This window comes from Cherax quadricarinatus, chromosome 52 (genome assembly GCF_038502225.1).
Source record: "Cherax quadricarinatus isolate ZL_2023a chromosome 52, ASM3850222v1, whole genome shotgun sequence".
NCBI classification, from domain to species: Eukaryota; Metazoa; Arthropoda; class Malacostraca; order Decapoda; family Parastacidae; genus Cherax; species Cherax quadricarinatus.
The window spans coordinates 23,393,282-23,418,359 of NC_091343.1; the positions used below are offsets into that span (position 1 = coordinate 23,393,282).

The 25,078-nt window shown below is 36.7% G+C and overlaps 2 protein-coding genes across 8 annotated transcripts in view; one reads left to right on the forward strand and one right to left on the reverse strand.

Annotated features, from left to right (window-relative positions):
- LOC128696858 (serine protease 27) overlaps positions 1-16,748 on the forward strand; it is a 120,650-nt gene extending 103,902 nt beyond the window's left edge. For 3 of the 5 annotated variants that reach the window (XM_053788280.2, XM_053788282.2, XM_053788281.2), the window contains 6 exons: positions 1,171-1,263; positions 2,063-2,231; positions 3,015-3,164; positions 4,310-4,452; positions 5,401-5,555; positions 8,836-16,748. In XM_053788280.2, coding sequence (XP_053644255.1) covers positions 1,171-1,263; positions 2,063-2,231; positions 3,015-3,164; positions 4,310-4,452; positions 5,401-5,555; positions 8,836-8,994 — 869 coding nt within the window. In that variant the 3' untranslated portion in view covers positions 8,995-16,748. The remainder of the gene's footprint in view (positions 1-1,170; positions 1,264-2,062; positions 2,232-3,014; positions 3,165-4,309; positions 4,453-5,400; positions 5,556-8,835) is intronic. The other 2 variants (XM_053788283.2, XM_053788284.2) reach the window with 1 other exon arrangement.
- The window catches only part of LOC128696857 (DNA excision repair protein ERCC-8), a 34,041-nt gene continuing 25,402 nt past the window's right edge, over positions 16,440-25,078 (reverse strand). For all 3 annotated transcript variants that reach the window (XM_070096156.1, XM_053788279.2, XM_053788277.2), the window contains exons 4-5: positions 21,747-21,939; positions 16,440-18,744 (exon numbers count right to left, since the gene is read on the reverse strand). In XM_070096156.1, coding sequence (XP_069952257.1) covers positions 18,002-18,744; positions 21,747-21,939 — 936 coding nt within the window. In that variant the 3' untranslated portion in view covers positions 16,440-18,001. The remainder of the gene's footprint in view (positions 18,745-21,746; positions 21,940-25,078) is intronic.

The window sequence follows — 25,078 nt, forward strand, 5'->3', positions numbered from 1 at the left end:
AGTTTTTATCTAAACAATCAGCTAAGTCTAGCATCATTAGTATTCATCTTTGGTGTCATGGGTAATATACACAGATAAATTGGGGTGGAGAAAATATCCAAAAATCATTCAATAAACAGGAGCATTACATACACAAATGTTCCAGAGAGCGACTGAGGCAGCAGAGGTGACATAAGGGGTGATACATGGTCTATTCACATAAAAAATGGACTTTCTTGTAGGCCCATCTCTTGGTACAGAGAAATATCCCTCCAGGTATAGTATGTATAGGAAACTAAGCATTATAATAGCTATAATGAGTTAGGATTCTAATACAATACTGTAAACCTCCCATATCTGTGGGTCCAATTTCTGCGGTTTCAGTTATCCACTGTTTATGATGGCCTGAAAATAATCCTTAATTTTGCTTAATAATGACACCAAAGCACAGCAGTAGTTTTGATGGCAGTTGTTCAAAGCCTAGGAAAAATGGTGAAGTGCTTCCCATCAGTGAAAAAGTGCTAATTCTCCACTTAATCTGCATAATTTATCAATAAAAATTTATCATAGGTATGTATGCAAACAAAAAACGACTTGTATATAGGGTTCACTACTATCCACGGTAGGTCTTGGAATGTATTCCCTGAGGACATAGGAGTCTTACTGTACAGTACAATACAAAGCTGGCAATTACCAACAGCCTGATCAGAGACGAGACTACAGTCAGCTGAGAGAGGATTAAGAATGACCCATGTACATTTAGTGCTTTATAAAATAGTACAATATGATGTTAAATTTCTGACTATAATTGCCCAATCATGACACTAACCCATTTACCCATTTATACCATGCAGACTTTTCTGAAATACAAAAACTGCATTTATTTTCATTTAAATGGACGACTCTAATGAAGTCGTGGCACACTTTTAGCATGCACAAATTAACAGGTCTAAATACTACATCATTTCTATGTTTAGTCGCTTATCGAACCAGCTATTAATGCAGCATGTGTCATTATTAATGCCAATAGCACATGTGCAGACATTAATAAAACCCCAGTGCTAAACCTACAGCAAACACGTAACCAGCCTAAGACCCTCGGCATGCTTTCCTAAACTGATGAGCATGCAGTATTAAAAGAAATTTGTTTTAGTATCCCAGAGGAACTTTATGACAAGGATTCTGTTACAGTTCGTGTGGGCCCAGTTTTAAATTCGGCCAGACAGCAGTTCCAGGTTCCCGTCGAGTCCAGAGTTCAACAACCGACTCTTTTTAATGAACCAGGTAGAAATAATAATTGAATTGCCAAGCGGAACACTAACAGTAAATAAAGTAGTAAAGAAGAGCTTTAATAATAAATATTAAAAAACTATATTTAAGTACGGTACAGCTACAATACTGAAATATGGTGAACGGACTAATCGATTGAGGTTTGTATTATACAGATTCCAAGAGCCATTCGAAATTATATGCACTTCCTTATAAATCATACACTGTGAAACTATTGCTGTTAGGTCACATTTACATTCTTCATTATTCTCCTGTAAACAAAATTTGAGTTAACTTTTCCTCTCCATCACTGTGATAGGCAGAATGGCTTCTGGCTCTGTGATTTCACTCATAGTTCAGGCAATTTTCCTATCTTTGGATCAAAGAAATTACATGAAATTCTTACCCTAAATATTTTGGTGGGCTATGCTGTATATTGGCTTTAAGGTTTTTTTTTCTCTGGTAACTTCTTGCTTGTGTATACTGGACTGTACATTTTGTGGTTGATATGAAATCTGATCCTTTCTTTTGTTCTTTATATAGCTTTATGAATATTGTAGAGCAATGCTTTCATACTAATTACTGTAAAAATGTAGATTTTTAAACAATTTCATACATTAGTGTGAATAAAAGTTCCTGTGGTTTACTTTGGTAAAGCCATAAGTGTTATCTTTATTTATATAACTTTGATAAGACCCAGTTATTCCTTCATGCAGTTCTAAATTAATTCCACTTTAATGGGTACTTTAACCACTGCTTCAAGTCCATGTTGAGCAGCCTGCCCTACTTTGCCAACACCTGCTGAATGTTTCAGAGTGTGGTATTCAAAGAGTATCTCAGTTTGCCAAGAGAATCATTGGTGGTAATGAGGCCAGGTTTGGAGAGTTTCCCTGGCAGGCACACATTCGCATCTCGGGTTATCAGTGTGGAGGCGTCCTCATCAATCACTACTTTGTTGCTACAGCTGCACACTGTGTACATAAGTAAGTCTTTTATTGTAGCGTTTAACACAGTATTTACTGTGGCTTACTTGCTGCTTAAGATACACATCTGCCTTGAGTGTTAACTGTAATGCTAAACTTAACAATGATTAAAGTGCAAGGATCAGGGATGGAATCCAACTTTCTTCACCCTTCAGGGAGTTGCCTTGATGTTAGTGAAGGGCTCTTGAACCAAGGAATTGGAGCTACCCTTCCTTTCTTCAGATCAAATCTGATTACCTGTAATCTTCTGAGTGCTGCATGACCTTGGCATGTGTTTTGCTAATTGAAAGATAAACCAAAGTTGCATAGTTCCAGGAACTTCAAAAAATACCTGAAAAGTCAAATAAAAAAGGATGAGTGTATGCATTTACTAGTGCTAGATGATATTCAGATGGGTAATATTATCTGGTAACCATTGCTAGTGAGAAGAAAAAGATATTCTTCAGACTGATAATTCCAAAAGGCTGTTAACCTAGGATAACTCAGAAGTCAAGCAATGGGACTTATTGCTATTGGGATTCTCCAGCCCTCTTCCCTAGGATAGCTGACTAACACTCAGGTGGCTATTTGCTGCTAGTTGAACATGGGCAGCAGGTGTAATAGGACTTGACCTTACATCTCTGCCTGCCTAAGAATGAAGACTGAGTCCTTTGGGGTATGAGTGAATTTTAATCATTGAGCTACTGCTGGGAACCATTCCTGGTAAAGTTTACATTTGATTAATATAAACCTAACCATTAAAACAATTATAGATAATAGCTCTACTGTATTTCTTTGCTCTAGAGCCCGACTGAACCAGATCACTGTCCATCTGGGCGAATTTGATACCAAAGATACGGGCGAGTACGATGAACCCTTCCCCAAGGAAACCTTTGCAGTCTTAGAGAAGAGAATACACCCGAGCTTCAAATATATGTTGACTCAACCTGACAGGTTGGTTATATGTACAACCAATTTTTTTCTTTTTACCCTTGAATTTGATTTTTTTTATTGAATCTAAAAAAAGTTATAGCTCTTGAATACAGTAATCACAAAGCCCAATATGCATTTATAGTTTCAAAAACTTTGATTTAAGAAATGTGCTCTTTTTATCATTTTTGTTTTTAATATTTAAATACTGCAAAAATTATTTATAAAGTGTTCATACACATTGTATGTACAATACAGTAGCTGATAATGGTGGTAATAATCTCATCTTGTGTTTTGTTATCAGATTACATTCACACAGAATTAGTGTACATTATTATTATTATTATTACAATCAAGGGGGAAGCGCTAAACCCGGAGGATTATACAGCGCCTGGGGGGGTATGTGGAAGGCATTCAGGCTTAATTTGGGGAACTGGAGCATAGATCCAATTCCCTAAATCAAGAGCCCCTCACCAACATCAAGGAACCTTCCTTGAGGGGAGAATTAGTGTACAGTATATTAAAGTTAGCAGACACTCTACCTATAGATCCTCAGTTTGAACATAATTCTTCATCCAAGACACTTTATTTTTTTTTTACCTTGACATAGGTGTTTAATATTGTGTAATTAGTTATGTATGTATGTATCACAGATCTTTTTAATATCCACTATGCTGTACTTCTCTAAATTCAACTCTCTAAGTAAGACTAACTTCACAGCTACAAAGCCCTGAAGAGAAGGCTGTAGATATTGGCCTCTAACAAGAGAGCTTGATTTAGAGACTGAAATATAGAGCATCCTCTTATTTAGTGAGTTTGAATCAAGTCTAGAGGGATATTTCATGTCATCATTAGCTTCATTCTCCTATGTGAGGGTATTTGTGTGTTTTTCAGTCATTGATTAAATATTCATCATTTTAACCAAATTGCCCAAAACCTCAGTATTTCATGTTAAGTGAAAAACATTGATGGTCAGTAATATTTTTATTTTTATAGCATTATATTACATTATCATTACATACAAAATAATATCAATGATTATACACATTACTAAATACATGTAGTTATATATTTGCATATACATTTTTAATGGCTTTGTACTGTATAAATGTACTCAATACACTATATTACATGTTCCTCACACATTACAATAAAAATTTCATTAACAGATTTGACATTGCTGTACTACGCTTGAATCGTCCAGTTATTTACAGAGACAATATTTTACCTATTTGCCTTCCGGATCCCAGTGATGATTTTATTGGTGAAGTCGGCATCGTAGCTGGCTGGGGCAAGACTGACAACTCATTTGGTGAGTGGCAGAGTTTTGGTTGCACTAATAAGCACATTACAGGTATGAAAATAGCAGTTTGGATGGATATCACCCAAACTGTGATGTCAACATACTTCTAAAGAGACAGTGAATGAATGAATTATGGTGAATGTGTTTTTTTTTTTTAAGGTCATCCTACCTCAGTGGGAAATGGCTGGGTGTTGCAAAAAAATGCACTACTGTATACTTACATACAATACAACATCTATCCTTCTAGGATAGATATTCATATTAGAATTCTAATATGCATTCCTCCTCCTTCAAGAGAGTGCCTTCATGCTGGTGAAGGACTCTTTACCCAAAGAATAGCAGCTACCCTCCCCTTCCTTGGCTCAGATTTGACTTCCTCCCATTTCTTAGGTGCTGTGTAAACATAACTGCAACAGGATAAGCAAGAGTCCCTTCAATGAAGTGACATCCTTGATGACATAACATGTAGGATACTGCACTTGTCTCTCTAATACATACATTATTTTGCCTTATATTTTAAAATTTGTCTGTTTATTAAGTTAATTTTTTGTCCATTGACTTATTTCTATTTTCAAGTTATAAATCACGGAATGGATGGGGCTTGAACCCTTGATCAGTTTTTTGTGCACTGGCCTGGAGTTTTAAAGCTCACTCACCACGGCTTCAATTATTCTTATAATCATGGGGGAGCGCTAAACCCATAGGATTATATAGCTCATGTGAAGGATGAAAGGTATTCAGGCTTAATTCAGGGAGCTGGAGCACAGATCCAATTCCCTAGATCAAAAGCCCCTCAACAGCATCAAGGAACCTCCCTTGAGAGGTCCATGGCTTCAAACCTCACCCATTCCGTAGTTTGTTTGCAATTGTGCTATTACAATTTCATGATTCAAGTCATGTATAAATTTAAAGATCAAAGTCTAATTAATGATCAAGATATTTATTTTTTCCTTCCAGGAAAAACGGGTACCAATATATTAAGAAAGGTGATGGTTCCCATCATCAGCAATGAGGAATGTCTCCGCTGGCACCACCACAAGGGCATAGATGTCAAGCTCCACTTTGAAATGTTCTGTGCAGGCCACTCTCAGGGCAAGATGGATGCTTGTCTAGTAAGTTAAAGACTGCATGATTAATGCCTGCCATAGTGTTGATGCTGCACTGATAAGGGCAAAAGTGTTTATCAAAGTGCCTTATCATTACCTGTATAGAGTACTGTGGGGGTAAAACAGAGCAGAGATGCATTATATAATGCCCAAGAACTCCAGAACAAGCAACTCTGCATCGACATCAACTCGTACACCTTGGCCCAGTTGAGCCCTTGATTATTATTGTTATACTACATACATGGGGAAGCATTAAACTCCTTATTCCTTAGATGTCATAAAGCACTTTGGATAAAGGGAGGTAATCAGGTTTGATCCAAGAAATAAAAGGACGAGTTCAAATCCTTAGAAAAAAAAAGTCCCCTCACCAGCATCAAGGAAGAAATATCTCTTGAAATGTTCCATCACTGATGCTTTACTTTAAACACTTTCGGTGTCTGTCCCATTGTACTACAGTTTTGAAGCCAGGGTCAGTTCTGTTGTATTATGCCACAAGCTCAGCTCACTTAGATAAGCTGTGAGCAGTATACCCCTCACAGGAGGTTCCTTGACTCTGGTGAGGGGCTCTTGATCTACAGAAATGGATCTGTGTTCCGGTTCCCTGAATTGAGCCTGAATATCTTCCATTCCTCCCCCACATGTGTTGTATAATCCTACAGGTTTAGTGCCCCCCCATGATTATAATAATTATATAATGTGAGAAGTAAATTTGGACTATGTGGTAAGTGTGAACCATATAAAAAAAAAAAAGTCCTGCAGTATTCAGTACATGAGAAAAAACTGCGTCCATGTTTTTGGTTTAAAACCAACTTTTTGGTGTATTTTTGTGTTTTATTATGTATTCTCAGTTTCTTGTCTCATTTGATAGAATGGAAGATATCCTGAAACCAATTAAAATTGGTTTCAGGACTGAAGTAGCTTGAAATTGAGCTCAGATTAGCAGAACTGTTTGAGTTTTGCTGATATTCTAGAGTGCACATGTCCAGTATGCATCAAATTGGCCAGTCTAATATGCATTTAGAAATGCACTCATTATTTACAGCCTTTCCTCACTTAATGATGGAGTTCCATTCCTAAGACCACGTCAATAAAGGAATTCGTTGCTAAACAAGGAGCATACTATAATGGTAGTGGATTTGTGTCAACCATCTTTGATATTGTTTTAATGTCACCTTTCCACCATTTATAACATTTTTAGTATAGTAGGGCCCCACTTTAGAGCATTTTGCCTTACGGCATTCCACTAATACAGACATCTCAAATTATGACCAAAACTCTCTTTTCGGCTCCCCCATCTGGCTTTCTAATACAGTCACCATGGGCCACCCGGTTTGTTTATATTCTCTGTGAGCATGATTCTCCATTATGTCTGGAAACTTTCCAGAATTTCAAGTGTTTTAAAGTTATTTCATATTTTATATATACTCTGATAATTATAATTATCCTAGGTAGTAGGTTGGTAGACAGCAACTGCCCAGGGAGGTACTACCGTCCTGCCAAGCGAGTGTAAAACAAAAGCCTGTAATTGTTTTACATGATGGTAGGATTGCTGGTGTCTTTTGTCTGTCTCATTAACATGCAAGATTTCAGGTATGTCTTGCTACTTCTACTTACACTTAGGTCACACTACACATACATGTACAAGCATATATATACACACCCCTCTGGGTTTTCTTCTATTTTTTTACTAGTTCTTGTTCTTGTTTATTTCCTCTTATCTCCATGGGGAATTGGAACAGAATTCTTCCTCCGTAAGCTATGCATGTTGTAAGAGGCGACTAAAATGCCAGGAGCAAGGGGCTAGTAACCCCTTCTCCTGTATATATTACTAAATGTAAAAGGAGAAACTTTCATTTTTCCATTTGGGCCACCCTGCTTCGGTGGGATATGGCCACCAGGCCACGGTGCCCCGTGGCCTTGTGGCTAAAGCTCTCACTTCACATGGTGAGGGTCCGGGTTCAATTCCCGGCAAGGGTAGAAACATTGGACGTGTTTCCTTACACTGGTTGTCTATGTTCCCCATCAGTAAAATGAGTACCTGGGTGTTAATCGACTAGTGTAGGTTGCATCCTGGGACATAACTGACCTAATTTGCCCGAAATGCTCTGCATAACAAGCAGATTCTATACAGTAATATGTTATTGATGTCAGCTAGACCTGTATACCTTGTACATGTACTTATAAAGATATTATATTATTATTATTATTATTATAATAATAACAACACACAATAATCACTCTGAGGTGCATTAAATGTTGAATATTACATTAATATAGACATTTTAATTAATCCATCTATAATATTTTTTTCAAAATTATGTAATAAACACACTACATAACGTATAAACATGATAAATTACACCCACAGTAGAATAAATATATGTTTTTCCGGTCATAATGTCAGAAAGAATAACATTTTCTTTAGCACAACACCAAATACCCGGAGTATACCTGGAGAGAGTTCCAGGGGTCAACACCCCCTGCTGCCTGGTCTATGACCAGGCCTCATGGTGGACCAGGGCCTGATCAACCAAGCTGTTACTGCTAGCCACATGCAGTTCAATGTACGACCCACAGCCTGGCTGGTCAGGTACTGACTTTAGGTGTCTGTCCAGTGCCTGCTTGAAGACAGCCAGGGGTCTATTGGTAATCCCCCTTATGTATGCTGGGAGGCAGTTGAACAGTCTTGGGCCCTTTACACTTATTGTGTTGTCTCTTATCGTGCTAGTGGCACCCCTGCTTTTCATTGGGGGTACGTTGCATCGTCTGCCGAGTCTTTTGCTTTCCAGGCGGTAGCCTGGAACCTAACCTGCTGTATAAGTGGGGCCCTACTGTATATTTTTAAATGTTTATACAGTAGTGTACTGTATATTGTAATAAACAGAATAGAGGAAATCAGCTCTAACATACAATATTTAGGTATGCACATTGGTCAGAGAGCCTGTCGTAAGTCCGAGTCATCGGTAAATGAGTACATCGCCAAGTGAGGAGAGACTATATACAATTATTACAATAATGCAGTAGTCTGCATAACATAAATCTTCTATTTTCTGTGAATAAAAATTAAAACTGGAAAGCAAGCATAATATAAGAGGGGCTGGAGACGTGACTAAGGAAAAGAGGAAATTTGTATATAAATCTTCACATTATGTCCTTTTATTGTATTGATAAAGCCACTGGTTGGCAAAATGTCTACAAATAAAGATACCCAGATGTTGCACATGTGTCTGATTCTTCATTTTGTCGGTATTGTATACCATTTATGTATAAAAAAAATTTTCCACAGGGTGACTCGGGGGGACCTCTGGTTATCCACAAGAATGAGAGGTGGGTTCTGGCAGGCATCACATCAGCTGGGTTCGGGTGTGCAGTGGATCATCAGCCGGGGATCTATCATAAAGTTTCAATCACTTCAAGCTGGGTAATATCAAGTGTTAAAACTTGATTACGCATGTACAGTTTAGTACGATAATATTATTATAATTGTATATTTTTGTGCATTAGGTAAAAAAAGTACAGTATTTGATTTCGTCACATTTGTTTCCTAAAGACCTGCCGAGATCTTGATTATTTAGCTGTACAGGCAATTTAATTTATATGTACATTACTGGCCACTTTTATGATCTTTAGGGTTTGCTTAAAAAATAAGGTTACACCTAGTTTCCAACAAATTGGCATATAATAAAATAATTATTAAAAATATTTCTAAACAGTATTTTCCAAATTAACTACAGCTACCTAAATTTTAAAAGTAGTAACTTCATTCTTGGTATTGTAGCCAGTGTTAAAGATGTTCCATTTTAACACTGAAAAAAAATCATTTTTAAAAACATTCAACTATACAAATACAGTACAGAAGATGTATTATTGATTGGTAACTATATTAATCATTATTATTATATTGTTTATTCCACTTTCATGGAAGAACTAGTCAACATTAGCAACTGTTGAAAAATTTTGCAAGAGAAAATTTGACTAAAACTTCAATACAGCCTCTCCTCACTTAGCACGTACTCGTTTACTTATGACTCAGACTTATGATGGGCTCTCTGACCAGCATGCATACCTAAAAAATGTATATTAGAGCTGATTTCCTCTATTCTGTTTATTGCAGTATACAGTACACTACTGTATAAACATTTAAAAATATACTAAAAATGTTATAAATGGTGCAAAGGTGACATTAAAACAATATCAAAGATGGTTGATACAAATTCACTACCATTATAGTTAGTATGCTCCTCGCTTAGCAATGAATTCGTTTACTGACGTGGTCTTAGGAACGGAACTCCGTTGTTAAGTGTGGAGAGGCTGTACTTGAATTCTGTTGCGTGTGGAAAAGGAATTCCATGTACAAGAAGCTATTAAAAAGTTAATTGACAAAAGCCTTTATAAAAATGTCAAATACTTATCTAAAGGTTTTTTAAATTATGATTATTGGCCAACATTATTATTATTATTATGTTCAAGGGAAAGTGCTAAACCAATGAAACTCATACAATGCCTGAATGGCAGGTAATCAGTTTGATCTAAGGAAGGGGAAGGTAGCTTTAGTTGAAAGAAATTGACACCTTTATTGAAAAAGTTTTGGTCCTTAGACCTTGATCACTTCAAATATTTGAGATGCATGAGAGGTGACAGGCCATAATAGGGGTAGGAGATAGTACCAGTAGTAGTATTGGTGATGGTACAGTATTAATAATAAATGGTACTAGTAATAGTTAGTGAAAGAATGCTAGGAGTGTAGAAGGGTTTATCCTATAGCTCTGTCAAGTGGCAGTCTCATGGAAATACGTTAAGTTTTAATGTCACGTGGGTCTGTGTTGTAAAAACATTATAACTACCAGCTTTTTAAACAGCGGTGCTGGAGGTAGTGAATAGTGAAGCTTCCAGACACCCTCGCCACCTTAAATCTTCTTCCCAATAGATCATTTTAGCATCTTGCCAATACATGAGATGTCCATCGGTATTTCTAACTATGACAAGCATTGCTGTTGTCATCTCTGCTGCAGGAAGTTTTTGTTCATAAATTCTCATGGATAAGTCTCTTCCTAGTTGTTCACGTCATCTTTTCACACTTCCTATGGGATGGTGTATACTCTTATTTATTTACAGGAAGCATTAAATGAAGACTTTTTCTTGGTAAGGTCACCAATTGAAGCAGTGGTAATAATGGAGACTGAATGTTACTTTTGGCAAGAGCTTGTGTAACTGCATCACTGCAAGGTAATATTATAAATTTTTGGTTACCTGTGGCAGTTAGTGGATTGTATAGAATGGTTTGAACTCTGCACCTGCAGTCCTGGATAAAATGAGAAGGAAAGTGAAGAAAAGTAAATGTGTGTATAATGTATGCACCTTCTTCCAAGAAAAAATCTCATTTAATGTTCCCTCTATGGAAATAGGAGTATATACCATCGCCTGTGGATAGTGTGAAAAGGTGATGTAGGGGAAAACAAGGAGAGACTTGTCTACAAGAATTTACGAATCTAAAATCTCCAACAGCAGGGATGACACCAGCAACGCTTGTCATAATTAGAAACACGAAGAGATATCTTGTGTGTTGGCAAGATGCTAAAATAATCTGCTGGGAACCCGAGTTATGATGATGAAGTTGCCTAGAAGCTTCACTCATCGCCATCTTCAGCACCCACATTAGAACATGTTGCCATGAAACTGCCATGCAATACAGTCATAAGATAAGACCTTCTCCACATCCAGTGTGCTCTTCACAGTATCTGCCAGTGGCAGCAACAGTGAAGGCCACTACCAGTGCCACTCTCTCCTGCCCCTTTTATAACACCGTGTCCTCTTCTCCTCATGGATTTAAAGTTATCATGGTCCAAGAACCAAAACTTCTTCAATAAGTATCATAAGTGAATGCATTTCCCTCAAGTTGCTGGCAATTATTTGCTACATAACTTAGCTCTAATTCCTTGAATCAAGTGCCTTTAGCAACATCAATGCACCCTCCTAGAAGGGTACTGGCTAAAAGTTATCAGTGCTGTTTTCCAGGCCACAAAGTTTTAAGAAATTCTTATACTGTCTATTCAAAGTGACCTTTCATATTGTTTAAATCTATCATGATGAATCTTGCATTTGACATAACTCTTATAATTGTATGCTTTTTTAATTATCAGTTAATAATAACTAAATTAGATTGCCCCACAATATTAAACAATAAACAGCAGTGAAAACAGAAGAGTATTGACAGATGATGTGTATACTTAAACCTGCCAGATTATTGACAGATGTGTATACCTGAACCTGCTACATTATTGAAATGTATACTTGAACCTACTACATTATTGACATGTATACCTGAACCTGCTACATTATTGAAATGTATACTTGAACCTGCTACATTTTTGACATGTATGCTTGAACCTGCTCGATCATTTACCTGTATCAGGTAAATGTTTTCCCTAACAATGCTTGAGTTACAGGTAAAAGTTGCATTCAGTGAACATGAGAGTGCTCCTGAAATGCAGCAAAACCTCGATTTAACAGACCCCAATTTAATGCATTAAAGTGGACAAAACCTCTAGCCAGACAATGTCTGGAAAAACTGATGAAGTCTATTATATCCAAAATTCTATTATTGCCACAGCCTGCTGGGCCACTTTATTTTGCATTTATTACTACTGAGAACAAAACATCAATCATTCAAATTTAACTAAAACTTAACATTAACTGACACCCCCCTCCTATTAGTCCATTATTATTATTATCAAAACCAAACACTAAACTATTAGTCCATTAAATCAAGGTTTCAGCTTAATTACAAAAATTACATCAAATTGTACTATATAATAGTTTCACAGCTGTGATAGTGCCTTGTTAATATTATTTTAGTTTCTTTTAATAACTGACCTGTGAATTATCTTCACTTAGAATAATTTGAATATTTTAATTTAAATATTTAATTATTTTTGTAGTCCCTCAAAAGGGATTGCTTAAGGTTGGTGAGGGGTTCTTGATCCTAGGAGATGGACTTGTCATTCCCTTCCTTGGATCAAACTTGATTGCCTCCCATTTCCCAGGTATTATTTGACCCCTATTGGTTTAATGCTTGTCGATAAATATAATAATAAAAAATATAGTGAAAAATAATTAAAAGTTCAACTGAGAGAATAGAAATTGATTCCTGTAGTCTATTATAATATGCAGGCCTTTCCTAGTATTTATAATAATAATTATTATATTCAAGGGGAAGTGCTAAACTAGGCCTCATACAGCACCTAGGAATGGGAGATACAGTGGACCCCCGCATAACGATTACCTCCGAATGCGACCAATTATGTAAGTGTATTTATGTAAGTGCGTTTGTACGTGTATGTTTGGGGGTCTGAAATGGACTAATCTACTTCACAATATTCCTTCTGGGAATAAATTCGGTCAGTACTGGCACCTGAACATACTTATGGAGTGAAAAAATATCGTTAACCGGGGGTCCACTGTAATTAGGTTTACTACGAAGAAGTGGAGAGCAACTGATTCTTTGGATCAAGAGTAGAGCTTTTCCATGAATAATAAAAAAAATTGAATCAAGAGCCCTTCACCATGAAAGTTGACTAAGATTGTTTTTAATATGGAATAATTTAATCTTTCAAGTGCTGGAGTATACCATAATGTAAGAGCAGTTACCTCAGTATGTAGTGTACATAATTGTAATGTTTCTTATAGTGTGCTCCAGTTAAAATATTTTCAGCATTGCATTTCACTGACATTATGCTAATTTGACATTCCCTGTTCTGTATAACTTGAATAAGTGTTCATTAACCCTTAAACTGTCCAAACAGATCTATGTTCACATGCGTAGTGCTCCAAAAGTAAATCTACATTTTTTTTACATATTTTCAAATATAACAAAAAAAACGTAGATCAAAGTTTTTTTTACACATTTTCAAATGTAAAAAACAAAAAGATCTACATTTTTTTACATACCTTCAAATGTTGAAAAAACGTAGATCTACGTTTGGACAGTTTAGGGGTTACAGTACTCTTTGGTATCTATGTAGAACATTTAGTTTTACAGGATTATACTGTACTGTATTTCATAACATTTTTTTGCCACATTCAGCCAGCCAACCCTTCCAATTTGGTATATATTCACCAAAGATCTACATTTAAAATAGAAATTGTATGATGACATTTCAGTCCACCCTGGATTTCTCAATAGTCAAATCACTCGACAGTGGCCCTGGAAGGACTGAAACCTTGTGATTACTATTATTCGAGTCAAACTAAGCACTAAACCCACAAGGGTTGAAACCTTGTCATATGATTCCTAAGTGTGGATTTTTGGTGAATTGTTCCAGCTATGGTATTGACATCATCTCATTCTGATACCAAAAAGGGGTTTAAAAAAGGCATGCAAGTAAACACTAGGAGACAGAAAATGTCCTAGTGTTTGCTTGCTTGCCTCTCTTAACCACCAACCCTTCAAAACATTTTTCTTATTCATATTACATGCTAGAGGATCTTGGAGGTAGTAGGTTGGTAGACAGCAACTGCCTGCCAAGTGAGTAATTGTTTTACATGATGGTAACGTTGCTTGCTGGTATCGTTTTTCTGTCTCGTAAACATACAAGGTTTCAGGTACATCTTGCTACTTCTACTTACACTTAGGTCACACTACACATACATGTACAAGCATATATATACACACCCCTCTGGGTTTTCTTCTATTTTCTTTCTAGTTCTTGTTTATTTCCTCTTATCTCCATGGGGAAGTGGAACAGAATTCTTCCCCCATAAGCCATGCGTGTCATAGGCGGCGACTAAAATGCTGGGAGCAAGGGGCTAGTAATCCCTTCTCCTGTATACATTACTAAAGTTAAAAAGAGAAACTTGTTTTTCTTTTTGGGCCACCCTGTCTCAGTGGGATGCAGCCGGTATATTGAAAGAAATAAGTTAGATGATCTAAGTCAGTGTTTCTGGATTACTGTAATGGTTCTTCACTCCATATTGTTTTATTCTCTTGATCTCATCTCCAATTTTTACATCCTTGTTTCATTTGTGTGTATAAACATAGGTGCTCCTCGACCTACAATGGGGTTACATTCTGACAAACCCATTCTAAGTTGTAAATATCGTTAATCAGATATGAATATATGCAAGATAACTAACTACTGTCACTGAATAATTAAATAAACAAATAATTACTGCAACTAAATACCAGTATTGAAAAGTAAATATGTAAATACAAATTATGGACCTGCTGCCTTCTTGCTGGGAATTATTTTAAGTAATTGCTCTGCACCATCATAACGTCAAAATATCATAAGTTGAACCAGCGTAAGTCGAAAAGCACCTGTACATTGTTTTTCATTTTTGTAAAATGAATGTTTTTCAAGGGGGGGGGGGGTTGCCTTGATGCCCATGAAGAGTTCTTGATCCAAAGAATTAGAATTACCTTCCCTTTCCTTGGATCGAATCTGATTGCCTCTCATTCCCCTGGCACGGTATGACCTCTATGGATTTATCACTCTCCATGAATGCAATAATAATAAACAAATCAGCTACCTTGGTTACTAACATCTATGGTATTGTTTCTGTCTAGATTTTTGTAATCCTTGGGTGCTTAAGAGTATATATATATATTGGTATATATATATTCATGAACACACTATGCATCTTCCCACCAAGGGAGGGTGATACAAAATACATTAACCATCAGCTTATGTTGCTGTTTCCAGAACTGCATGAACATCACATTTCAAATGATCTACCAAACTGTAACATCCCTATCTATTCTTCAGAGTGTAGGTACTGTATATCCCACCTCCAGAAATAGATACAACTTCATAGATATGATTTGCTTTCTCCATACTCCAACTGCACATCAAATTCCAAAACTCACTTTTATCCATTAATGCCAATTTAGCATGCTCACTCATGCCTGCTGGATGCTCTAGTTCCAACAAACTTAGCGCCAAGCAGGCATGCACGAGACTGAACATGCTAGACTGGAGAAATGCAGACAAATGGTTTTTGGGTTAAGTTGGTTAACCCAAGTTCTGGAGGTGGGAAGTACATTACCTACACTTTGAAGGACTGGTGGGGAGGTTGCAGATTGGTGGATCCTGTGAGTTATTACTTAACTGCCATTTAGTTTACATACATTGTACTTCTGCTGTCACATTTCTTTTGTTAGTTTATTTCTGCATTATAGCTTCATATTTTTTCATTCACCTTACCTGCTTCCCTTATAATCACCCTCATCAGATCCCCAGCAGGTGTTGTGTATTTCTTGATATACATATGTCAAGATTATTGTGCAGCTCTAATTATGTTAATCCTTACTGTTTACTCATACTGTGTCTCCTCCAAGACTACTGATTATGCATGGAGTACAATATGATCACTTGTCGCAGAAACTGCAATGCAATGATTAATATCAATGACAGTAAACATCTTTAACCCTTAAACTGTCCAAACAGATCTATGTTCACATGTGTAGTGCTCCAAAAGTAGATCTATGTTTTTTTTTTACATATTTTCAAATATAACAAAAAAAAGTGGATGAAAGTTTTTTTTACACGTTTTCAAATGTAAAAAAAAAAAAAAAAAGATCTACGTTTTTTCACGTACTTTCAAATGTTGAGAAAACGTAGATCTACGTTTGGACAGTTTAAGGGTTAAATAAATAGTGCTGTAATTTATGCTGCATTTGTTTTCAAATATGGTGGTACCTTGAGTTTCGAACAGCTCCAAACTCGGTATTTTTGGGGGTCTGAAACTGACTAATTTAATTTACATTATTCCTTATGGGAACAAATTCGTTTGGTATCAGCACTCGAACAGCTTTCTGGAACGAATTAAGTTCGTAACTTGAGGTACCACTGTATACAGTATTTTGAGCATATGTACACATAATACTATAACTGTTTTTCATACAAAATTTATTACATATGCATGACAAAATTCCTTTGCATTCTTCACAAGAGTTGTAAAGTATCAAGTGGAATATCATCTCTACAGTTTTAGCAAGAATATCATGTACAGTATATGTAAAAAATATCCAAATTTTACAGGCAGATTCTGAGCAGCTTTAGCTAATACAAAAAATGCAGGGATTGAGTGAGGACATAATCTGTTATATACAATCTTTGAAGTCAACATTTTCTAATCCTTGAGTGTATTGTCCAAACATGTACATAATATTTATTTTTATAAAATCTAGAACAATGTTAAGATGCTGTTTCTTTTTCCCCTTTTGATAGTGTATAGTTTGAAAAAGCGCTGCTATACAGCAAGACCGATGAAAATAGAAAATCACTTAAATTGCAACTCTAATACATTATTAAATAGTAAGCTGCAATCCCCACAGCTAATGGAGTGTCTGGCATATTGACAGTTACACTGACAACTTAGCTATTTACATCATTAACTTGGTTATATTAAATTTAATGGTTATCCATAGTGATTAAAGATACTACTGGGGGTAACTCCTAAGGAGCCACATTGTAGAACAATAATTAGTGTGTTGAGCTCAAATCTGAGGACATGAGGTTAAGCACTACAATGAGGCGAGTCACGCCTGGCGGGTGTTCCAGGGATCAACGCCCCATGGCCCAGTCCAAGTTTCCTAATGCCTACTATCCCCTTTACCTAGCAGTAAAGACACCTGTGAATTTAACGGACTGTTGTCAGTTGAATCCCGCACTGGGACCTAATAAAACCAATGGAAATAAGCCTTCAGGCTTAGTAATCTAAGAATATAATTATTCTTCTTTCAATAAATGGCCGTATCCTAATGAGGTAGAGTGGCCCAAAAAGAAAACAAAAGTTTCTCTTTCTAACTTGAGTAATGTATACAGGAGAAGGGGTTACTAGCCCCTTGCTCCTGGCATGTTAGTTGCAAGAATATAATTATGGTTTACATTTTTTAAGATTATTAAAATATAGAAAAAATGCACATTGCCAAAACTCCTAACACATTCCATCTGTCAACAAAATATCTATGGAGTCCAACATGATGTCTAAAATAACAGCAAAAAGCACCTGGCAGTCAGAAAGGGAAATCACAAAACCCAAGTAGAAACTTTGCCTGGGGTGCAGTGAGGCCTGTGTCTGTGAATGAGGTGCAGGCCAGGTGAATTTCCCAGGAGTCTCCTGCAGCAGAAACTTCTTTACATTCAGTAGGATTTAGAGATTATGGCATTCTCATTAGCTGTCTATCATTCAATTATTAGAAAAAAAAAAAAAAGTAACAATATCTTGGTTGGAACATTTTACAACTAACCCACAATTTGAAGAGGAAATTTGACAATTCTTTGGTCCATCTTGTGCTGTGACTTGATAATGTTCCACAACGAACTAAAATGTTGTCTAAAGTTTTCTCTCTAAATTGTGGGCAGTTGTGAACAAATATCCTTAGGGAACATTGATGCTCAAGAATATATAAATCAGAAATCACATGAATATAGTGACAAACATTATGCAAGTCAATCTTCATCGCTACTCCATGCATCTTGAGTTACTTCATGTTTCACACGTTGTCTGGTATTTTTCTTCACTCGAGCTATTTTAACTGTTTCTTTATTTTCTTCATTTGAAAGACAACTTTTTAATAACTTCTTTGGGGTCCATGTTATAAAATTATGGTCAATGCCAAAGCTATACAAATCCATAGATACAGGATTATATACCACACCTAACACTGACAAAAAGTGACCCTGTAAAACATTTAACAGTCTTCCAGATAAAAGATCAAACACAAGAATTTCTTCCCGACATGGTATAAAGACTAGATCAGGATATGTACAATATGAGATTGCCATATGAATAGTTTTCTTAAGCTCTGTATACGCCTCTTCGTATTTTACTTCCATGTTATCTCCGGTAGTAGAATTCCAGAGTTTTAGATGGCCATCGTAGCCGAACGACAAAAGCCACATACCGTCATGCGTAAAGCAGAGAGAAGTTATGCAGCTTTTATGTGCTTGAGGGACGTTTTTACTTCTCTTCTTGAACTTGGTAGTTTTACAAAGAGAATTCTCCATATCCAGAGCCATGAGACATGCACGACCAGCACGCACATCCCACATCCTCACCGTTTGGTCCTTGCCACCCGACACCAAAATGTGCTGGTTACGTGGCGACCACTGTGTGATCTGAACTGGGCCCACGTGACCCTGAAGACGGTGGACTGATGACCCACTGCGCAAATCACAAAGGATCACTTCACCTGAAATATTACAAACTTAAGAATTCATCACATAAAATTATACAATAAGACGATTTTCAATGAAGGCAGTTAAATATATTTTATTGATGAGAAAAAGTTAGCTTATGAGAGGTTTTTACAAAGCAGAAGTGTTATAAGAAGAGCAGAGTATATGGAGAGTAAAAGAAAGGTGAAGAGAGTGGTGAGAGAGTGCAAAAGGAGAGCAGATGATAGAGTGGGAGAGGCACTGTCAAGAAATTTTAATGAAAATAAGAAAAAAATTTGGAGTGAGTTAAACAAGTTAAGAAAGCCTAGGGAAAGTATGGATTTGTCAGTTAAAAACAGAGTAGGGGAGTTAGTAGATGGGGAGATGGAGGTATTAGGCAGATGGATAGAATATTTTGAGGAACTTTTAAATGTTAAGGAAGAAAAAGAGGCGGTAATTTCATGCACTGGTCAGGGAGGTATACCATCTTTTAGGAGTGAAGAAGAGCAGAATGTAAGTGTGGGGGAGGTACGTGAGGCATTACGTAGAATGAAAGGGGATAAAGCAGCTGGAACTGATGGGATCATGACAGAAATGTTAAAAGCAGGGGGGGATATAGTGTTGGAGTGGTTTGTACTTTTGTTTAATAAATGTATGAAAAAGGGGAAGGTACCTAGGGATTGGCGGAGAGCATGTATAGTCCCTTTATATGAAGGGAAAGGGGACAAAAGAGATTGTAAAAATTATAGAGGAATAAGTTTACTGAGTATACCAGGAAAAGTGTACGGTAGGGTTATAATTGAAAGAATTAGAGGTAAGACAGAATGTAGGATTGCGGATGAGCAAGGAGGTTTCAGAGTGGGTAGGGGATGTGTAAATCAAGTGTTTACATTGAAGCATATATGTGAACAGTATTTAGATAAAGGTAGGGAAGTTTTTATTGCATTTATGGATTTAGAAAAGGCATATGATAGAGTGGATAGAGGAGCAATGTGGCAGATGTTGCAAGTATATGGAATAGGTGGTAAGTTATTAAATGCTGTAAAGAGTTTTTATGAGGATAGTGAGGCTCAGGTTAGGGTGTGTAGAAGAGAGGGAGACTACTTCCCGGTAAAAGTAGGTCTTAGACAGGGATGTGTAATGTCACCATGGTTGTTTAATATATTTATAGATGGGGTTGTAAAGGAAGTAAATGCTAGGGTGTTCGGAAGAGGGGTGGGATTAAATTATGGGGAATCAAATTCAAAATGGGAAGTGACACAGTTACTTTTTGCTGATGATACTGTGCTTATGGGAAATTCTAAAGAAAAATTGCAAAGGTTAGTGGATGAGTTTGGGAATGTGTGTAAAGATAGAAAGTTGAAAGTGAACATAGAAAAGAGTAAGGTGATGAGGGTATCAAATGATTTAGATAAAAACTGGATATCAAATTGGGGAGGAGGAGTATGGAAGAAGCGAATGTTTTCAGATGTACTTGGGAGTTGACGTGTCGGCGGATGGATTTATGAAGGATGAGGTTAATCATAGAACTAATGAGGGAAAAAAGGTGAGTGGTGCGTTGAGGTATATGTGGAGTCAAAAAACGTTATCTATGAAGGCAAAGAAGGGAATGTATGAAAGTATAGTAGTACCAACACTCTTATATGGGTGTGAAGCTTGGGTGGTAAATGCAGCAGCGAGGAGACGGTTGGAGGCAGTGGAGATGTCCTGTTTAAGGGCAATGTGTGGTGTAAATATTATGCAGAAAATTCAGAGTGTGGAAATTAGGAAAAGGTGTGGAGTTAATAAAAGTATTAGTCAGAGGGCAGAAGAGGGGTTGTTGAGGTGGTTTGGTCGTTTAGAGAGAATGGATCAAAGTAGAATGACATGGAAAGCATATAAATCTATAGGGGAAGGAAGGCGGGGTAGGGGTCGTCCTCGAAAGGGATGGAGAAAGGGGGTAAAGGTGGTTTTGTGGGCGAGGGGCTTGGACTTCCAGCAAGCGTGCGTGAGCGTGTTTGATAGTAGTGAATGGAGACGAATGGTACTTGGGACCTGACGATCTGTTGGAGTGTGAGCAGGGTAATATTTAGTGGAGGGATTCAGGGAAACCGGTTATTTTCATATAGTCGGACTTGAGTCCTGGAAATGGGAAGTACAATGCCTGCACTTTAAAGGAGGGGTTTGGGATATTGGCAGTTTGGAGGGATATGTTGTATATCTTTATATGTATATGCTTCTAAACTGTTGTATTCTGAGCACCTCTGCAAAAACAGTGATGATGTGTGAGTGTGGTGAAAGTGTTGAATGATGATGGAAGTATTTTCTTTTTGGGGATTTTCTTTCTTTTTTGGGTCACCCTGCCTCGGTGGGAGACGGCCGACTTGTTGGAAAAAAAAAAAGTGTATAACTTTTTTTATTTTACCACACTGGCAGTCTCCCACCAAGGCAGGGTGGCCATCATTCACACTTTTCACTATCTTGCCAGAGGCATGCAGATACAACAGTTTAGATGTCACTCTCAACAACAAATATCACTCTCAACAACAAATATCATAAAAGTAGAGTGCAGGCACTCTACTTTTCACCTCCAGGACTCTTTAAGTCCAGCTATGACATGTTTACCTATTTTTCTTACTGACAAGGAGCCAGTAAGGGTAAAAATGCCTACTCTTATTGAAGGGCTGAATAGTACATCATTAACCTATTCTCTGGCCTGCAGTTATTACATTTGACAAAGGAAATATTAATGATTCTCAAACAGTACAAGTATTTATATTTGAAAGCTATTCCTTAGGTGGTTCAGTGCTTTCTCTGATTATAATAATAATAATATTCCTTAGGTAAGATATACCATATATTCAATAGGAAATGCTAAACCTGTAAGAATCATGCATAACCTGGAGAATGGGAGAGATAGAGGATGTTCAGATCTGATCTGAGGAAGGAGAGGATAGCTCTGATTCCTTGGATCAAGAATCTTACACCAGCTTCACTGAAGAGTGTTCAGGCAAGGATGCTCACCACAACCAGTTTCAAATGCAGGCTGAGAACGTACCACTATCTCCTGAGACAGACAGCAAAGAATGCTTGGTGGCGACTGGTGACATACAGTGGTGAAGGATGTGGCACTCAATCCTGTACTGGTCAACTGTCTTCATGTGATTAGGGTCCCAGATCTTAACCTTCTTGTCACGACTCGAGGTGATAAACAACCCTGCATCTGCTGGATACCATTGAACACAGTCAACCTGAAATAATGTGTTAACCGTTTCAGGGTCCGTCCCGTAGATCTACGGCTTTACGTTCAGGGTCCAAACTGTGAATCTACGCCATGAGCTCAGCTCACTCTGATAAACTGTGAGTGGTACATTTGGGCCTAGATATGAGAGAATACATCTATGTGGTATGTGTGCACCACATAAAACAGATCCTGCAGCACACTGTGTATAATGAGAGAAAAAAAATGAAATCATGATTTTTCGATTAAAACAGCAACTTTGCAGTGTTTTTTCGTATGCTTTTTATAGTTGTATTTGCGATTTCTTGGTCTCATTTGATAGAATGGAAGACATATTACAGAAATAGAGATGATTTTGATTGGTTTTAACACTGGAAATGGCTTGAAACTGAGCTCAAAGTAGCAGAAATGTTAAATTTTTGCCGATATTCAAGAGTAAACAAACAACCTCACACGTCTAATACAGATCAGCTGGTGGGTCTAATATACATTCACAAATATGGTGATGATATTTATACAATTATTACAGTATTGCATAACAGTAAATCTTCTATTTTTTGGTGTGAATAAAAATTTATTATGTGAATAAAAAATCAAAATGGAATTTATTTGTAAAGCCTCAAAACATAACTAATGAACAGAGGAAATGTTAGTTTAGTGCCAGGAATGCCTACATTGTTCATTCTGGACCCTATTTTGAAATTGGAATATTTTGAACTTTGTGTTAAATTGGCCAAATTAACAATTTCCGATCACTTTATTTTGTAGTTGAAACAGTTGACTTGGCGATTTCTTGTGTTCAATCGATAGAACAGAAGTAATACTAGTGAAATAGCTAAGAATTTGGTTGACTGGAATAATGTAATTGGCCTAAAATGGGAGTCAAAGTCGGCAAAATCGCCGATTCGTAAATATCGCTGACACATCAAAATTCACGAGAGCATAATTTCGTCAATTTTCCACCAAATTTCGTACTTTTTGTTTTATTACCTTCACAAAAAGATTCTCTACGATTTCATAAGAAAAAATAACCAATTTTTTTTTTTTTAAATTCTTGGACACTGGTGCGTGACTCCAGATTTGGGCCTTGGACCCTGAAAGGGTTAAATAACTTAATTTATTTTAAAAGAAAGTCAAAAATTAATTTAAATACAATGTATTGTAATTATGAGGAATAAATTTTTGTATGTCAGTCGCTGGTCATTTTTACATCTAATGGTTTCAAGGACTCAACATTAAACAAAAAAAATCTAAATAATTAGCACATTAATTTAGCTATCAACTGATGATTATGTTTGTGGGAAGCACTAAACCCAAGGGGTCTTACAACACCTGCAGAATGGAAGATAATCAAGCTTGATCCAAGGAAGGGGTGAGCAGCTCCATTTTCTTATATCAAGATCCCTTTGCTAGTACCCTTGAAGGGTACAGTGAAGGGTACTATTACTGTACATATCACACTAAGTTATCCAAATTAGAATAAGTGATAAAAAGTAATGTACATAAAAAACCAAAAGGGTGAAGGGTGAATAAACAAATTAATTTTGCACAAGAAAAATAGAGGCTTATTCAGCTACAGCTCTATGACCCTTATGGGTATAGCACTTAGTTTTGAGTGTAATAATTATTCAGATACACAAATACAATCATAATCAGAGATTTCCTCATACTAGAGAAAGACACACTACAGCTTGTCTTCTAAACAGCTGATATTATAAATAAAACTACACGAAATCACTGATAACCACTGAGTCAAGTCTTCATTTTATCTTAGTAACTTTTGGAACTTGGGAATCAAGTAAAGCCACAATAAGCCTTATAAAGCCTTATATAGCTTGAATATTAATGTGAGCTAAAATAAATCTGAAAGTGGAAAGGATGCAAAAATGAGTGGTGGCCTACACAGCAGTTCTTCCAAGTATTTTTTTCTTTTAACACACTGGCCATCTCCCACCCAGGAAGGGTGACCCAGAAAAAATGCCTTCACCATCATTCACACTATCACTGTTTTGTCAGAGGCACACAGATCCGACAGTTTAAATATCCCTCTAAACAGTAAATATCAAGTATCACAGCAATTACAACAGTATCCATAATTTGTTGCAAGTCGTACGCTATAATTCAAAGTAAAACTTTAACAAAAGGGGAAATTTCCCTGTTAATGACTAAAGAGTTTTTAGTCATTTATTGAGGATGCTCTAGCTCCACTGTCATGATAAACTGACCAAACATCAGGGAGATTAAGGTCTGAGGAAAGGCTTAAAGGCAATTAAAATATCTGAGTAAAATTTAATATGTGGGTGCCCCAACAAGGAAATTCTCATAAGAAACAAGGTGTCAAAGATACAGAAAATTTACAGATCTGCAGAGTTTATAAACACAAAAGTGAAAGATAAGGTAACCAGTCCCTCAGGTCTTCACTGTTCGTTATACAGTACAATAAGATAAAATAAGATATTTTATTTCAGCATGATACAATATTTGTATAGAGGTGAATGACATTTAGGTGTGCATGCAGAAAGCCCCTTAATATGCAAAGCATTTTGGGAAAACTTAAGACTAACTTTAGATTAATAAGGCAATGACAAATTGAGTGATTCTATATAGTCTCTTAGGTGATGGTAAATATAAATTTAAGAACATAAGAACATAGTAGTAGGTTGGTAGACAGCAACCACCCAGGGAGGTACTACCGTCCTACCAAATGAGTGTAAAATGAAAGCCTGTAATTGTTTTACATGATGGTAGGATTGCTGGTGTCTTTTGTCTGTCTCATAAGTATGCAAGATTACAGGTATGTCTTCCTACTTCTACTTACACTTAGGTCACACTACACATTTATTTATACACACTCATCTGAGTTTTCATTGATTTTATCTTAGTTCTTGTTCTAATTACTTTTCCTTTTATATCCATGGGGAAGTGGAATAAGAATCTTTCCTCTGTAAGCCATGCGTGTTGTAAAAGTCAACTAAAATGCCGGGAATAATGAGCTAGTAACCCCTTTTCCTGTAATAATTACTAAAAAGAATAAGAAGAAAAAAATTGTCAAAGTGGGAAGTCCGAATGTGTGTGGATGTTGTGTGAATGATAAGAAAGAGATGCTTGTGGATGTTATGAATGAGAAGAAGCTGGATGTCCTGACTAAG